This window comes from Brassica oleracea, chromosome C4 (assembly GCF_000695525.1).
Source record: "Brassica oleracea var. oleracea cultivar TO1000 chromosome C4, BOL, whole genome shotgun sequence".
Classification (NCBI taxonomy): Eukaryota; Viridiplantae; Streptophyta; class Magnoliopsida; order Brassicales; family Brassicaceae; genus Brassica; species Brassica oleracea.
Genome location: NC_027751.1, coordinates 20759958 through 20777227, shown reverse-complemented (window position 1 = coordinate 20777227; position 17270 = coordinate 20759958). Strand labels below are relative to the sequence as shown.

The following is a 17270-nucleotide window of genomic DNA, read 5'->3' as shown; positions in this document are numbered from 1 at the left end:
CCAAGTGGCTAATTAAGTGACATGTTTGGCCGGTGTCACAGCATTGTATGCGGTCGTTGTTACGTCTGATCAACAAAATTGGCAAAACTGAAGAACGCTCAAACATTTTCTGGAATTTTTCTTGTGTTAAAAGCTTTTGACGAACTGAAGGTCGACTTTGGGTTCACACTCAGGTGGACGACATCCACCCAGCTACGTTCTTGTGTTTATATCCCCGAAGTTTTAAAAAGCGTTGTGTCGAGGAAAGCTATTTCCTGTAGAGTCAATTTACCTTCGATGGAGTGTGTTTGGAAGAGAAATAAGAGGCTGGGAAATATTGTGTTCTTGACTCACTTAGGTGTATAAGTGTTTAATTTTAAAATATCAAAGCCCAAATATTTGCATAGACAGAGACCTAATAAGCCTTACAATTGTTAAACTGGAAGCAGAAACTATGAAAATATGATAGATGACAGCTGGGCTGAACGATAATTGAGAGCCACTACAACGTCTACTCAAGATTGGTACACCCCATTGGCTTCTTAGTTGTAGGCTCTGGTGATGTCCCAACTGGGTCTGCAGCCTTGCTCCCGCTCTCACTCAGATGTGAGATGAAGAAGTCTTGATGGGGGTAGACAAAGAAACTGGACTCAGAGCACTATCGCACATGCAGCAGGAGTGAGTTTTTAGTCCAACTGCGACTTGATCAGAGCACAGAGACCAAATCCCTTGGAGTCTTGAAAGATGACCTCGAGCTACTTCTCGTAACCTTTGAAACCGATTTGCAGACAAATTCATCTCACCTTGTTGTATGAGCGCATGACTTTGAGAACGATTGGATTGGGGAGCCAGTTTTGATCTTAGACGAAAGGAAAATACAAACTGAAAAGTATAAGAGAGCTATAAGTTATTAGGAGACTCAGTGCACGCTACAACTCGATACTGTCATGATTGACTTGAGAGTAAAATAATTGGAAGAAAGAGTAAAATGATTGGAAGAAGCTTACGTTGGAGTAGACAGAAGATTTGAATTTCTTGATTCCACCGTTTGGGTGAACGTCTTCAATGCTGTAACCGAGGGAATATTTAAAAGTCAATAGCCTATACAACTATATGGAATATTATAACTTTGAATTTTGTTTACAACTCTAAATCGAACTTATTAACATTTAGCTTTCACGTGTTTAACTAACAAAAAAAAGAAATGAAAACTTACGGGCCGTAACACAATCAGAGCATCATGATGGCACACATACATGTCTTAAGTCTCTGGTTTGGTCATTTAAAAGCAACATCCAAACAAAATTAAATCAACTAATATTCTCCAATCTTATTTCTCCTATCCACCCTTATTCTAGTATACATACTAAAAACCTTTATAAGGCTGCTTCTTTCTGCTTTTTAATACAGTCACGGAGTTCATTTTAAATGAGGAAAAGATCAATAAAAACTAATCACACTTGAAATCTAACCTTGTTCACCGCATTACGTTGGTAAAAGCTCGATGCGGGTAGGACACAAGCAAACCTTTCCTTCAACTCTGATCATAAAGAATGAACAATGATAAGACTACCACACCAAATATATATATGTTCTTTTCTGAAATCAGATCTATGAAAAGAGGCTTACATTCTCATCGACAAAGAGCATGTTAACAATCGTCAGTTCACCGCCTTTCCTCACATTTCTGGCTTCCCAGAATCGCAGCAACCAGACCTCCGCAACGTTGGAGCAGCGTCCTGCTTTCAAATCAGCAAGAAGGACTTGGGAATTCGCCATTGTAATAACCAGAAATTGAACAGAGTGATCTTCTGGTTCTCGTTGAAGTTGTGATGCTCATGTCTGGATGAGGAGGTATTTATACCCGAAGCTCTAGTGAGTACCTACGGGAAGAGAAGGAGTCGGATTGAATGCTCAGGAGTGGGGAAATCACGAATTAACAGTAAGTAAAGAAGAGCAAGATGAAACGTTGTAACGTGAGCAAGATGAAACGTTGTAACGTCCATGGCGTTATCATCGACTTTCATCTCGGAAAAATTGGCGGCCGTAAGATGAAGATACGACCTAGACGACGACATGCGATTTCGGGCCTCAATGCATTATATTTAGAGATAGGCCCGAAAGAAAACACAGAATACGGTTTAGTAAACAAAGCCCAATTCGTAAATAACAGCGAATGAAAGGACGACACACGGCGTTTTTTCCCCAGGGAGAGACAAAAGGCTACTTTATTAGTATAGATAACTAAAAAGTGACATGTATATATATTTTCAAGAACAAAGACTCCAACAAAATCGTTGACGAATTTGATTGTCTCATTGATGCAATAGAGTGAAAATAACCTATTTATCATTGCATGTGTATTGTTATATCAAACATTAACAAAAAAAACAAATTGTGTATTGCAAGACTGCAGTAATATTAAGCAAAAAAAAAAAACACTGCAATAATACAAAATATAATTGCCATATAATATACCTATGTTAATTTTGTCTTAGAATTGAATTAACCTTCCCATGTCAGCGGTGTTTCCATCTCCAAGACTTCATATTCCTCTCGCCCCTATGACCATGCATAAACCAATAGGAAAACAATTTATCAATCTGATCATTTCGTGGTGAATTAATAAAAACGGATTTACCTTTTTTCAATTACCACGTTTGCATGTTTCGTATGTTTTCTATCTTCCTCTTCTTTCTCTTTTTTTTTGTCCTATAGTCTCCTTTTCTGGTTGAACCTCCAGCAAATCATATCCACCATGTCCACTTTTTCAAGAAATCTTCTTGTCCATGTATTGCTCTGTTGAAGTTAACAAATATGTACAAAGAAGGGAGATAGTGTTACTGGAAAATATAGGTTGTTAAGATCCAGTTACATAATGTCAAAAAGAAGAAGATCCAATTAAATAGAAATCGAACTCTGCATTGGCTCGTGAGTCGTGACATTTTATATGTAGTGCCCCAATTATGAATTAAGGGATTTTAGATTAAAGAAGGATCAAATGAGTTTGATATTCTCTGTTTCAAATCAGTTGGGAATTTCTCTATTGTTTGTTTAACAAATATAAGAGATTATAGAGTATGAAAAAAGGATCGTGGACAAAGAAAAGAAGCATGGGTTGTCTTAAATAAAACTGTTATATGGTTCCTGTTTTTTTAATTCTGTTTGAAACATTATTTTGTTTAAATGATTTTTCTCATAATTTTACTAACTCATTTTCTACATGTCAGTCTCTGATTTGCCAGACGACTTGCATTTTAGTATATAAAAAATGGTGCTACTTTCAGAATTTTAATATATTACATTTTCTTTTATGATTTCAATTAAGGTTGGACAAATAAACCAAAACCGAAAATCTGAATCGAATCTGATCCGATAAAAATGAATCCAAACTGATCCGAACTCGACATAAATGCTGAATTGATTTTGTTTAACGGTATTTTGGATTATGAGTTTTATCCAAACAGAACCCAAATAGATATCTGAAAATCTGAAAAATTCAAAATTCCTAAAAGAACTTATACCATACCCAATCTTAGTCATTAATATGTATCCAAAATACACTAAGATATTATTGTACCTAAGATAATTGTATATTACATGACTAATCAATACATATTCTTATTTTAATATATATATATATAGTTTTGGTATTTGGTCAATATTGGTGTTTCTATATTTTGACAATCGCATTTACAGTTCAGTTATAAATAAGTTTGCTTCTGAAGTTTAAACAATGTTGTTCTTTAAAGTGTTTTTATGGTTATAGAGTTGTTAGTTGTTAATTGTTAATTCTAATTTGTTTAGGTTTCATTATGTATTGTATGATTCTCATCGTACAAGGTTTACTTGTCATGATATGTCAATTGTCACATATAGTCCAAGGACAATATATAATATGGTTTGAGGACAACAATATGGTTTGAGGAAGCCTTACACACAAATTTATTGAAAATATTGGAAATATATTGAGTTTCATCAAGTGCAAATCAATATTTTTGGAGCTGGTAACCCGATTAATATCCGAAACCAAAACTATTTTGGGTTCAACCGGATCTTCGACATGTAACTAAACCCAAATCGAACCTGACTAAACCTGAACCAAATCCGACCCAAACTTTTATATTATCCGAATGGGGCTAAAATTCATAAACCCAAAAATCCGAAATCCGAATGAACCTGAATGGAACCCGTTTGCCAGACCTAATTTCAGTTAATATGATAAATATTATTCTGGTATACGCTTAGAATATCTAGATACCAAGAAAATTTTGGTAGAGATTAAATTGATCGGTTGTAAATACTTTCTTTTAAACCTGTAAAAATGATTTTGTATTAAATATTCTGTGATTTTAGGCCTTCTAAATATGTTTGGTTCATTCGTATTGTTTAAAAGCAATATTATAATTATAGATGATTTGATGATTATTTTTGGTTCAAATATAGAAAGCAACCAATCTTATGCTTATTTAAAAATAGATTTCATAAAAAAAAAAATTTAAATTGTTTGGTCCAAATAAAAACAATAAATTCTGTTAAAATATTAAATGAATTGGTTCTTTAGTCTATGATCATACAGACCATATGAAAGATTGGTTCTAAGAAGAGAGAGATATAGTACCAATTTTGTCATCAACATCTATGAAAAGCGAATGTTTGATATGGAAGCTTATAAGATTCATCATTTTATAAATTTTATCTCATGTGAATTAACATCCTCGTTTTTTGTATTAGAAAATGTAATGGCTAGTTGAATTGCTAATTTTTATATCATACGCTTCATATTTAATGTAATAGCCATTGAAAATGAACCACACTTCTTTTCGCTTCGAGATATTGGCAGTCCGCAACAAAAGAATCCACATTTTCTGGACTTTGTGGTTTGAGTCTTTTTCATGTGGAAAAAATGTCTGAATTGAGGATGCTCCTCAAACAAGCTCCTCTCCAAAACAGTGAGCTCCGGTTTCAGCTTCTCAAGCGTCTCAATAGCGTCTACTATGAAACACCTTGTCTCCAACTTTATCTGTTTCTTGTAAAACGTTAGATAGAAGAACATCCTATCTTGTTTGATTACCTTAGTTGCCTCAAAATCCTGCAAGTAACATTTACTTTACCTCAGTTATACGAGTAATACAATATAGTTTTCCCAAGGTATTCCAATACTCTCTAATGTTCCAAGGTTTTACTAGTATTACTGATAGTGTTACCCAGTGTTCTTAGTTCTACACACCTTTCCCTTGCACAAAACAATGAAAATGCCAATAGAAACTACAAATCACATTTCATTCCTAATTTTTTACCTCTACGTGCTATGATTCAGTGGATCTTCTCCACCATCAACATATGTATCTGAATCACCATCTCGTGATTCTTCTTCATTGTTTGCATTCTTCTTCTTCTTTGTCTTCTTCTTCTCCACTTTTTTTTGTGGGATTCTCTTTTTTCTTATCCGCCTTGTTTCAACCACCATCTTATGATTTGAAATCGACTCAAGAGGTGAAAAGAGAAATTTACAGAATCTCGGGTTTGATTTCAAAATTGAATTGGATCTAGAGTTTGAGAGAGACAATTGAGAGTCAAAACAGAGAGAATTGGATCTTTGGTTAGATCATAGGTTTGGGTCTGGCGGGAATGAGGTTAAATCATGTATAAATAATAAATATCTCAACTTGTCTAGGATTTTATATAATTTACATAATTTCCAAATTAAAAATAAATATATTTAGTGCTTGTTTTTCTTGAGTCTATTTGAGATTGTTTCTTGCCAAATAGGGACAAGAAAGATGATGTCTCGTGAAAGACAAGACGTTAAAAACAAATCAAAAATATTCAGGCCAGTCAAACCCTCGCCCTCGTGAGCCAAGATTCTACTCTCAACAAAACTCGCCACCGCCTCTCAGAAGAGGATAAATAAAAGTAGATAATTCCTTCGCAGTGCTTTCAATCTTTAATCTTCACTTGCGTGGATTTGATATTCTTCTGAAGAAAAGAAATCAACGATCATCGTCCTCACTGCGGAGCAAATCGAATCCGATGTCAACGCCCTCCTATCGTCGAAGCGGACAGTTATAAGAAGAGGAAGAAAAAGTGCATCTTAGATCGAAGATGGATCCGGAGCAGACGTTTATTAGGGTTCAGGAGAGGTTCTCACAAATCTTAAAGCCTAGGGTTAGGGATTTCCTAGAGTATACGTTTCTCTTCGTTGCCATCACTTTGTTCTGCATCCTCGTTGTTATGCACGCCAATTATGTTCAGCAGGTACTCAATTCACGCCGATTCTGACAAGTCTTGAAAATTTAGCTTATGATTATGTTGAAGATTTTTCAGAGCCGTTTCGGTAAATTGCCTCAGATAATGACTCTATGGTTGAACTTTATTTCTGAAAAGCTGAAGGCTATAAATATGCTTGAACTTGGTTTGGAGTCTATTTTGATTTCTTTATGCGCACACTTCATATTTTCTTGCAAAGCCTGGTTGTTCAAGTGAGCTGACTGGAGTTGAGTTATCTGAAGCAGAGCTTTTACATATCAAGGTATGTACCTCTTATCCCTTCTGGTGCTAGCTTTGAGTAACTGTTGGCCCATGACTTTGTTCCTGCTCCTTGCTAGATAAACTACTCAAACTTAGCGATAGATAAGGTTGTGTTTCTCCTTAGTTCTCTACAACGTATGTCTCACCAACTTATTACTGTGTTGTAGATAACAAGCGTGGGGTTATGGTCACGTAGTGATGAAAGTACCGCTGCAGATGTTCCTCAAGTTAAAGCTGCAGGTGACAATTTACAAGTCTCAAAGACTGATCAAGGTGATTCTTTATCTTCAGGAGTAGTCTGTGGTTTTGAATTGGTTTGGATAGAATGCCTGTAGGAGCTAAATATCTTTGAAGATTGCATGGACTTATGCTGCTTCTTTGTGAAATCATGTAGAAAGCTGTACCAGCGAAGAGAATGCTGATAATACATTTGTCAAAACTGACAAGGAAGAGCCCCGGAGTAGTTTCTCCGCGTCTGCAAAAGAGACTGTCAGAGCAGCTATTCTTCGCTTTCCCAAAAAGTTTTACAGGCGCATATCTTTCGTTTTACAGCACACAGCACGAATCCTCAGAGGTGTTAGAAAAATATGGGTGAGTATTAACTGACTTAGAATATGTTAGAATAATAAGTTCATCTAACCACTTTGTTCGTTTACTTTTGTTCCTCAAAAGTTGGAAGATTTAAGTGGCATGTGGCTCAATTGCTAGGATGTGAAAACTATTTAGTACTGTTTCCCTTTATTGGGCGAGGAAAATGGACTTAGGTCTGTATGTGGGTGCCATAGTAATTATATGATGTGCCGAGTTTCAATCCTGATTATTCGTGTTTTGACTAAAACAAATTATTTTTCCCTTCATATTTTAAATGCAGAACATTATCGGCATACCACTGAATCTTGATCTGCCCAAATTGTTACATGTGCTGTATATGGATAGGGTCAACTACTATGCAGGTAAAATCCATCTCAATAGAATCTCTATTTTATGTCTATAGTCGTTTAGTTCTTCATTATCTTATCTAAATGAACCTATCAGACAATGCTGAGCCTTTCTACAAATGAAAAATTGAATCTGAATACATACACTGCCTTGTTGAAAAACCTTTCTTGTTTTGAAATATGTAAAGTACCAAAAGTCTCTATTTACAAACCTTTCTTTTATAATAGCCATTCTACTATTTTTCATTTAAGAGGTTTACTGATTAGAAGAGTAACCCAGGTTGCATTAACTGGTATGCCTCGGGTGGGAGATGTATGCATTAACCGGTATGCTCGACATTAATGTGTTGGTCGGTTGTTTATGACAGTTCAATGGCTTGAGAGAAGAACTCAAGAGTTTGAGCCGACATATCTATATACTATGGAAAAGGTAAACATTATCCTCTGTTGATAGCCTTCAGCAATGCTGACTAGTGGAAGATCCATGAGCATCTTATACCCTAGAATAATCTATTCTGTTAAGGAAGATACAAAAATGAGAAACACTTCAGTTGAAATTCTGGTTCGATCTTACAGTTGCTTTGCCTTCTTTTTATATAGGGCTACTTTTTGCTGCCTGATGAAGCAAAGTCACGGCATAACATTCGCACTGCAAATGTAAGCATATCAGCACGACATCCGTGCTTTGGCAACAGGTAATACTCATGTTATTGTCCCTCACTATGGAAACAATTAAATTTAATTGGAAAGGCTGGATCCTGATGATAAGCTTCTTAAAATTAAATTACTTTTGCAGGTGGCAGCAACTTACTATAAACAGAGTTGTAGGATATGATACAATTATAATGAATAGCTTACAAAACTCTGCTGGTCAAGGTAGGTATTAGCTGTTTGTCTGGTTGATAAAGCCCATGCAAGTTTCACTATTTGTGGTCTCTTCATTTTGCAATTAGGCAGAGCGGAGTTATATATCTGCATCCTTCTAGGCCTTTGATTCCTTGCGTTGAGGACAACTATTTGTTTTATCCTTGCTCATGTAGCTTGTGTGCAACGTGTCTCCATCTGAAATTTTAGCCTACCGCTAAAAAGAGACTGTCTGTGTATATTTTATTGTTACCTTAATTAATTTATCCTCTGGGAAATGCAGGAATTAGTTGGTCCATGCATGAAAATGCATAATATAAAATAACCAATGTCATTGTCTCCAGCTCATGTTCCTTGGATTATTTTTTATCTATATGCTATTGTGAAAGCTGGAGATTTCACCTCATATAACTCGAACTTTACCCATTACAGGTTATCTATACAACTTCCAGACAAGAGAGTTTTACAATCTTAGTTACTCCCAAGAACTTTCTGAAGGTTCTTCGCAATTTGGAGGTATGTCATGTTCTGTGTCATGATCATCATATGTTACAAATTTTACCTTGCATCTCTCAAATTTTTTTAGTGTGAGCATTATGTTGGAATGGAAGATCTGATTAAGGCGGCGTTAGTAGCTCTTGCAACTTTCTCTTTACTTCAGTATAACCATGTGCTAAAGTAAATATTATTATTCCGGACGCATGCAGATTACTTGGTGACGAAATGTGGTGTGCTTATGATGTCACTTTTTGTGTTTTTCACAACCACAATGTCTGTCTCATTCACTTTGCGAGAGACACAAACTCGCATGTTGAAGTTCACTGGTTTGTCTTTATTCTGTTTCAGTAGCCGATGATTTCCCATCTTTGCTTCTCAACAATCATCTTTGTTTGGATATCAATTTTTTTCAGTGCAGCTTCAACACCATGCTCAGCACCAGTTACCAACGTTTCAGTTGATCTTTGTGCACGTGATTGAATCCCTTGTCTTTGTACCGGTATGCACACACATCCCTGGTTCTTTTTTGTTCCAACATCTCAGAGGAATCTCTGGAGTCTGACCAACATAATCTAATCATTTGAAATTGTAGATTATGATTGGGATTCTATTCTTCCTGTTTGAGTTTTACGACGATCAGTTGTTGGCTTTCATGGTTCTAGTTCTTGTCTGGCTATGCGAATTATTCACTCTGATAAGGTTTGGTCTTTCTCTTTTGTCTCAGTCACCCATATATATGAACTATCGAGCTCTCTTACTCGTGATATTCTCACAATCTATCTTCCAAATGTTGCAGTGTTAGAACACCAATATCGATGAAGTTCTTCCCTCGTTTCTTTTTGCTGTACTTCTTGGTGTTCCATATTTATTTCTTCTCGTATGCATATGGTAAGGACTGAGTTTATACATTATATTTGTCTGATTACTACTGTATATATTTCTCAGAGACGTCACAGTGTATTTGTCCCTTACTGCGTTACTCTCAACAGGCTTTTCTTATCTTGCCCTTATGACAACCGCTGCATTCATGCAACACTTGATGCTATACTTCTGGAACCGTTTTGAAGTAAACGTTTGATTCCAGAAAAGCTTCAATCGAAATTGTTTTTTTTTTTTGTCTAAATAAAACACAAAAGTGGCAGGTACCGGCTCTTCAGAGATTCCTTCAAAGCCGACAGTCACACTTTCACCAACACCCAGACTTCCACATCACTTCCTCAACAATCCTAGCATCAACTCTTCACATCACAAGGCTGAACAGAAACCGATCTTCATCTGGTCCAAACAACACTACCTTAAACCAAAACACAGAAACAAGATCTCCAGCAGCAGCAGGAGTCGAGAATCCAATGCAACATCAACATCAAGAAGTTAACACAGCAAATACCATTCCCGCAGTGCCTACCCCACAAGCAGGCGCGATGAGCTCGTTGAGTTCGATGCTACTAAGAATTTTAGGCGGTGCTCCCACAGAAGGACTTAACTTGTTTCTGTCGATGTTTAGAGATGTGAGAGATGAAGACGAAGCTCAAGTGTTTGCCGATACTTCCCCTCAAAACCCTCATAATGATACTATTTTAGTGGACTAAAGTATCTTCCTATGTTTGCTGTATATTTTATTTATTTTTTTTGTTTGTGTTTTCTGTTCTTTGTTGCTTGTAGAGTCGGTAGTAGCCAGAGAAACAAGCATTTTGAGTACAAACATTGGTGAACAAAAATGGTAAAATGGGTTGGTTTATGACATTGTGTTTTGGTTATGATTAGATTTCTGAAAAATTGACCTCACTTTGCTATCATCAAGACCAGGCAACTTTATAGTTATTGAGAAACTGGGAATAGTGGTGACCATGAAAAAGATTATAATTGTTTTCTATCCCTTTTAACATTATGGAAAATTATCCGAGAAATTATGTGAAGGTCTATTTATACGACATCATCACATCACTTTCGCTAAAACAATGATATGATTCATTGAAAATTATGATGTTTTGAAGCTTATTATGGCTCAGAGTAGTAAATACTTTTGCTTGATATTTTGGTTTTACGACGAGAAATATCCTAGGATAACACTAAAAAAGTTTTGGTCACAAAAATAGATCACAAAGATGAAAATAACCAAAATGTTTCATTAAAGAGGTAAATATACATTTATAATCTTAGGGTTAACTAATCCAAACCTTAGGATTTAGAGTTAATGGGTGGGGATTTGAGATTGAGGTTTAAATTTTTATAAAATAAAAAATAAATATTAAAAATTTGAAAATAGAAATTTTAAAAATAGTTTCAAAAAGTATTTTCAAATTACAAAAAGAAAATTTAAAGAAAAAAATAAAAAAAATTTCGAAAAAAATTCAAAAAAGGGTTTGAATTTGAAAACATATAATCTAAAACTATTAAAAAAAAATTCGTTTTTTAATTTTTTTAATTTTTTTATTTTTTTTATATCTAGGGTATTAGTATCATTTTACCTATTAAATGAAACATTTTGGTCATTTTCCTCCTTGTGGTCTATTTTTTTTTCTTTTTTGACGTCAAAAGGCCATTCTGTTAATCAAACTTGAGGTGGTCTGGGTAACTAAACCGGAATAGAACAACCAATAAAAAGTAATTCCCTATGGAAGGATCTAGCAGTCTTAGCTAAAAAATCTGAAATCTGATTTCGCGCCCGTGGAACATGAATAATGCTGAAGTCCGAGAAGCATATCTGTAGCGTCTCTATCCTCTCCAATTCTGTCGCAAAACTTGGCTACGCCTGAGGGTCCTTTATCATTGCAATCAGCTCCTTACAGTCCGTCCCAAAGCTCTGACATTTTGAGTGTTGAAGCATATTCTCCATCGCCCATCGCAGTGCTTCCACTTCCGAATGCAAGGCTGATTCGCGTCGAGTGAAATTCCTTGTTCCCATAAGTTGAATGTTCCCACCACTGTCCATCCATACCCATCCACATCCACTGAATTGAGAAGTATCTAACAAGCAGATATTACCCAAGCTTATGACTTGGGAAACCTCAGGGTTGTTATCGTGTACCACTGGTTGTACCACTTCGTTAGCGTCAAACCAGGCTTGGCATTCACTTTCTGCATGTCGAACTAGCTCCAAAGGTTCTCGATCTATACCCCTAAAAAGTTTGTCATTGCTAGCCTTCCAAATATATCATATTATCCAGGGATAAGGATCTCTGTCTAGTTCTGGCTCAATAATGCTATTCTTCCTCCAAAACAGATAGTCCATATTTGTGTAGACGCTTGATACTAGGAATATATATGGGCTTGTCGGAGTCGACGATAATGACCAAACTTGGAGTGCTGGCGGACATTCAAAAACGGCATGGGTTACGGTTTCCTCTAGTTCTCCACATCTTGGACAGTAGTTGTCACACCTCATATTACGTCTTGTTAAGTTTATCGTTACTGCCACATGACCAGTTAACAATTGCCATATCAGATGACATATCTTCTTCGGCTCCTTTATCTGCCAAGCAAAGGCTTGGAGCTTAGTGATGCTCGGCTCTAGAACTTCCTTCTAAGCCGCTGGCTTTAATACATTCTGAGCGACCCAATATCCAGATTTAACCGTGTATTGGCCATTTCTTGTGTAGTTCCAGCAGCTAAACTCCTTATGAGAGGTATGTCCTCAAGACTGACATAATTCTCCAATAGACCAATGTCCCATTCCTTCGATACCTGGTTAATAATATCGATGACTCTCATATTCGGGTGCATAACTGGCGCTATGGGGATAGCTGGTCTCGCAGGGGTCGTTGGAACCCACGGGTCCTCCCACACCTTGACTTCATACCCTGAATGTATCTTCTGTCTAATCCCGAGTAATAACAACTTCCTTGCTGCAGAAATGCTTGTCCACACATAGGATGGGCTGGTAACAGTGTTCGCTCTTAGTGGAGAACTCAATCTATAGTACCTTCCTCTCAAGACCCGTGCAACCAAAGAGTCCGGGAATTGAACTAGCCTCCATAGTTGTTTTGCCAATAGCGCCATGTTGAACTCATGGATCATCCGGAAACCGATCCCACCCTCCTCTCTTGGTAAGCAAACTTTTTCCCATTTTGCCAGTGTATTCCTCTTTTTGGTGGATTTGAACTCCACCAGAATTGTGCAATGGCACTGGTAAGGTTTTCACATATCTCCAATGGGAGCAGGAAAGTAGACATCACGTATGTCGGTAGAGCGAGTAAAATGGATTTTATCAGCACTTCCTTCCCACCTTTCGAGAGCCATCTGCATGTCCATCCATTCACTCTATGCATCAACTTATCCTTTAGAAATGCAAAAAGTTTGCACTTGGAACCACTTATGTCTTCTGGGATACCAAGATAGGTTCCCATTCCTCCCTCGTTCTGTATTCCAAGCACATCTTTAAGCTCTTGTCTAGTAGTCGCATTAATCCGCTTACCAAAGAGTAAGGACGATTTATCAAAGTTAATACATTGTCCAGATGCTTTGCCATATTTCCTGACTACTTTCATTACTTCTTCACATTCATGGGGCTCCGCCTTACAGAAGAAAAGGCTATCATCAGCAAAGAGAAGGTGGGATACCGACGGACACGCGCATCCCTGTTATCTTCCCTTGGATATCTGCTTGATTAAGAAGGCTAACGAGCGCTTCCGTGCATAGAATAAAAATGAAAGGAGACAAAGGATCTCCTTGACGTAAACCTCTACCTGGAACAATATTTCCTCTTGGCTCTTCATTCATAAGGACCTTATATTTCACCGACGTAATACACCGCATTATCCAGGTGAACCATGTCTCTGAGAACCCCATCTTGACAGCTTCAATAAAGGACCATTCCATCCTGTCATATGCCTTGCTCATGTCTATCTTGATGATGGCCATCCTCTTACTGCGTCCACTAGGTTTAGTTCTGAAAGCGTGGAACATGTCCTGAGCAATCATAATGTTGTCAGAGATCTGTCTCCCAGCAACAAAAGCTGACTAAGTCTCCGATATCAATCCTAGTAGCACTCTCTTTAATCTCTGGCATAAGACCTTAGAGATTATCTTGTAACTAACATTACATAAGCTAATGGGTCTAAACTGAGCCATATCATTAGGCCTCGTTATCTTCGGGATGAGACATATATTTGTATCATTCAGTCCAGTCGCCACTGTCCCCTCGAAAAGGAATTTATTGATCATAAGAGTCAAATCCTCCTTTACTATATCCCAGAATTTCTGATAGAAAAGTGCAGTCATCCCATCTAAACCTGGGGCCTTTTCCGGATGCATAGCAAAGAGCGCCAGTTTGATCTCCCATTCGGAGACCGGAGCTGTAAGGTTATCATTCATAGCACCAGTGATCGACGCTGGAACTTGAGAAAGTGCGTCTTCAATATCCTCTGGATTCGATGACTCAAAGATCTATCTAAAATAACTAGTAGCAATGGCTACTAATCCTTCTTCATCCTCAACTATGTTTTCATTCGCATCTAGGAGCTGTGTGATTTTATTTCTTGCTCTTCTTTGCTTCGTTAAGGCATGAAAAAATTTCGTATTTCTGTCCCATTCCCTCAGCCAAAACACCCGACTCTTCTGTGATCTATTTTTGTGACCAAAACTTGAAAATAATATATTTAGGAGAATTGCCAATCCCCTATATATTAAAAGAGGAGCATTACAACTTATGAGGTAGTCATGTGTCATCACCACAATGATTCTTAGAATCCTTAGAGAGATATGTTGGTCCATCTAAATATATAATAAATTTTTTATTAAACTAACCATAAATTAATTATTAATGTTTTTAATTCTTTCATTAAATAGAAATTACAGAATTTCCTAATGTTGGTAAAGTATATATGACAATTAATGATTTCAAATAATAAAGATTTGATACAAATTAATGCACCCTCTATCCTTTTTGTTTAACTTTAAGTTATTAAAATAAATTAAAAAATCACATTAAACATATAATAAAACTTTAGATTTTTATTATATATTATATTTTAAATTTCTTTTAAAGTCTCACATTAAAATTTTATGATCCATGGTTTAATTTTTTTATGACAAAAAATAATTGCAAAATCATATAATTAGGAAGTCTCATTTAATAAATATCAAGATTAAAAAAAAATCATAACGTTCAATCCAACCGTCTGATCGTTACCATTAAAAATACATAAATATTTTAGTTTTGAAATTTACTTTAAACATTTTTTTTGGTAGAAGCTCTGAACAAATGCTGACAACTTAATATTTAAATTTTAAAATTTTCATTCAATGTTTCTTAAGATTATAAATTACCAAAACTTTTAAACATCGCACAATGAAAATTTTGTTATCAATGATTTTAAAGTTTTTATTATAAAAATATACAAATCATCAAAAAACCAAATGAATAAAATAGATTATTTAACATATATCAAGATTAAAAATATACTATGTATCTATGTATATATGTATATATGTATATATTATTTAAATTTAATTATATACAATATAAAATATAAAAGGTAATTGTTTGGATTAAAAACAAATTTTACGTATTCGCACCAATTGAATTATATAAGTAATAGTTATTGACTTTTTATAAATCCAATATATATATATGTATATATATTATTTTATAATATAAAACTGAACATATAATATATAAAATTAATTTAAATATACAATGTTCATGGTGCGCAAGGCGCAGATCTTAATCTAATCTTATTATACAAAGAAAACTTTCACTCTCTTCTCTTTCCGCCCCCACGTCATCAGATGCTTTCCAGAGCGACACGTGTCCCATCTTTCAAAGCGTTTCATTAAATCAGCGACTTTTATGGGCTTTTCTATGTGTGTGCTTCAGCCTTTGCTTGAGGAACCCAGCCCAATAGCGAGCAACTCTGATCCCTTCTACCCGAGTCAGAACGAAATTTAGGGTTTTGGGCACAATGTGTTCTCCGCCAGTTGAGTGATAGTGTTGGTGCATTCGACGTGATCAATCCGTTTGGAAGTTTCGATTTGCGTCGTTTGGGTCCTGCAGTTGGAAGAGGCGGATCCTTATCGGAGTTATACATTAGTGCGAAAAGGATTCTCCTCAGAGCTCGCGACGGGATCGAGAGGTTGGAGAGGTTCGAATCCGCTGCTCTTATGGATTCTTCGGATCTCACCTCCTCCGTGAAACGTGACATTACTGAGGTCCAATCTCTATGTGCCAGCATGGATGGTTATGGCGCTCAATCTCCGTTAAATCTCAGCGCGATCTCTTGAGAAGGTGACCAATCCGTGATTTCAAAATTCGTCTATTTACAAGAAATGAATCTCCTAAATTACCGGAGAATCTTATATCGAGGACTTTGCATTTACGAATTAGACATTGGTAATCTGAGATGACTAGATCATTCAAATTAGGCAATCCTAATTCAATTGGCTGATTAGTTTCTGAATCTTTTAAGTATAGCTTAAACGTTAGAGTTAGTTTCATTAGATTCTTCTATTCTCTGTGACTCTGTCAATATGTGTTGAAATCACAAGCAAATTCGCAGGAAAACTGAACAAGTTGTGAAGAAGCTGAGTATTTGAACAAAAGTCTGGAGAAATACATGTGGAGGAATCAGAGGAAGATGACGGAAGCTAGAGAGAGAGAGAGAGCAGATTTGTTAAACAGAGGAGTGGGGAAGGAGCACACATCTTGCAGATATTTGATGATGAGGCTCAAGCGATGAACTCTAAGGCTCAAAGAGATTGCTAGATGATTCGTTTTCGAGTGGAGTTGCCATCCTCGCCAAATATGCTGAACAAAGGGATCGTTTGAACTTTGAAGGTAACTCTTTCAAGTTTCAACCAAAAGCTTAATAATATATATGGGAACAAGTCATCATTTTGACATTGGGGTTTTCCGTTTGGAATATACAGGTAGAGGTGTCAATTGGGCGGGCTGACCATGGGCTAGCCCAGTCCAATTCAGTCCAATTCATTTTGGGCGGGATATGGACGTGCCCAATTAATAAATGGTCCAACTGGACAAAAGACCAATTGGTACATGGTCCAATTGGGCGAAGACCAAATACACAATGGGTGTCCATGGGCTTCCTAAAACATGTTTATGAATTTAACAAAAGAAAACATGACTTTGCAATTTAACCCAAAACAATAGTTTTATCGTTAAAATAAAAAATTCACGATTTTGACGGGAAACATAATTTCACAATTTTGACGGAAAAATGTATTTCATTAGTTTGATGGGAAAATGCAATTTCTCGGTTTTGGCGGGAAAACACAATTTCTCTGTTTTGGCGGGAAAACGCAATTTCTCGGTTTTTTGCGGGAAAACGCAATTTCTCGGTTTCCACGGGAAAACACAATTTCTCGGTTTCGGTGGGAAAACGCAATTTCTCGATTTTGGTGGGAAAACGCAATTTCTCGGTTTCAGCAGGAAAACGCAATTTCACGGTTTTGGCGGGAAAACACAATTTCTCAGTTTTGGCGGGAAAACGCAATTTCTCGGTT

At 36.3% G+C, this 17270-nt stretch overlaps 2 protein-coding genes, 1 long non-coding RNA gene and 1 pseudogene across 3 annotated transcripts; 2 read left to right on the top strand and 2 right to left on the bottom strand.

The window, feature by feature from the left end:
- Positions 1–311: 311 nt before the first annotated feature.
- LOC106340026 lies at positions 312–2061 on the bottom strand. The gene is made up of 4 exons (XR_001269288.1): positions 1609–2061; positions 1452–1519; positions 987–1047; positions 312–861 (listed from the first exon to the last, which is right to left on the bottom strand). It is a non-coding gene; the product is annotated as an uncharacterized LOC106340026 (long non-coding RNA).
- A 3723-nt stretch (positions 2062–5784) lies between these two features.
- LOC106342843 lies at positions 5785–10570 on the top strand. Its single transcript, XM_013781884.1, has 15 exons — positions 5785–6237; positions 6449–6511; positions 6678–6783; positions 6905–7101; positions 7382–7463; positions 7817–7878; positions 8049–8143; positions 8245–8324; positions 8745–8828; positions 9020–9136; positions 9224–9309; positions 9403–9509; positions 9607–9698; positions 9800–9876; positions 9953–10570. Exons 1-15 carry the CDS (start codon positions 6085–6087, stop codon positions 10397–10399), a joined length of 1848 nt encoding a protein of 615 aa, XP_013637338.1. The 5' UTR covers positions 5785–6084; the 3' UTR covers positions 10400–10570.
- Positions 10571–12347: 1777 nt separating this feature from the next.
- LOC106338352 lies at positions 12348–14123 on the bottom strand. The gene is made up of 4 exons (XM_013777349.1): positions 13824–14123; positions 13536–13718; positions 12986–13219; positions 12348–12893 (listed from the first exon to the last, which is right to left on the bottom strand). Exons 1-4 carry the CDS (start codon positions 14121–14123, stop codon positions 12348–12350), a joined length of 1263 nt encoding a protein of 420 aa, XP_013632803.1.
- A 1545-nt stretch (positions 14124–15668) lies between these two features.
- Positions 15669–17270, top strand: part of LOC106337028 — a 3955-nt pseudogene continuing 2353 nt past the window's right edge.

Excerpts from the sequence above, each read along its gene's own strand:
- LOC106342843 (XM_013781884.1), top strand. The coding sequence starts at position 6,085 with ATGGATCCGGAGCAGACGTTTATTAGGGTTCAGGAGAGGTTCTCACAA. Across the intron at positions 8,829-9,019 it reads AGGTTCTTCGCAATTTGGAG|ATTACTTGGTGACGAAATGT; the intron begins GTATGTCATGTT and ends GGACGCATGCAG. Across the intron at positions 9,510-9,606 it reads GAATTATTCACTCTGATAAG|TGTTAGAACACCAATATCGA; the intron begins GTTTGGTCTTTC and ends CAAATGTTGCAG.
- LOC106338352 (XM_013777349.1), bottom strand. The coding sequence starts at position 14,123 with ATGAATGATAACCTTACAGCTCCGGTCTCCGAATGGGAGATCAAACTG. Across the intron at positions 13,220-13,535 it reads TTACGTCGGTGAAATATAAG|CGGATTAATGCGACTACTAG; the intron begins GTCCTTATGAAT and ends CTCTTTGGTAAG. Across the intron at positions 12,894-12,985 it reads TACTCGCTCTACCGACATAC|AGGAATACACTGGCAAAATG; the intron begins GTGATGTCTACT and ends TCCACCAAAAAG.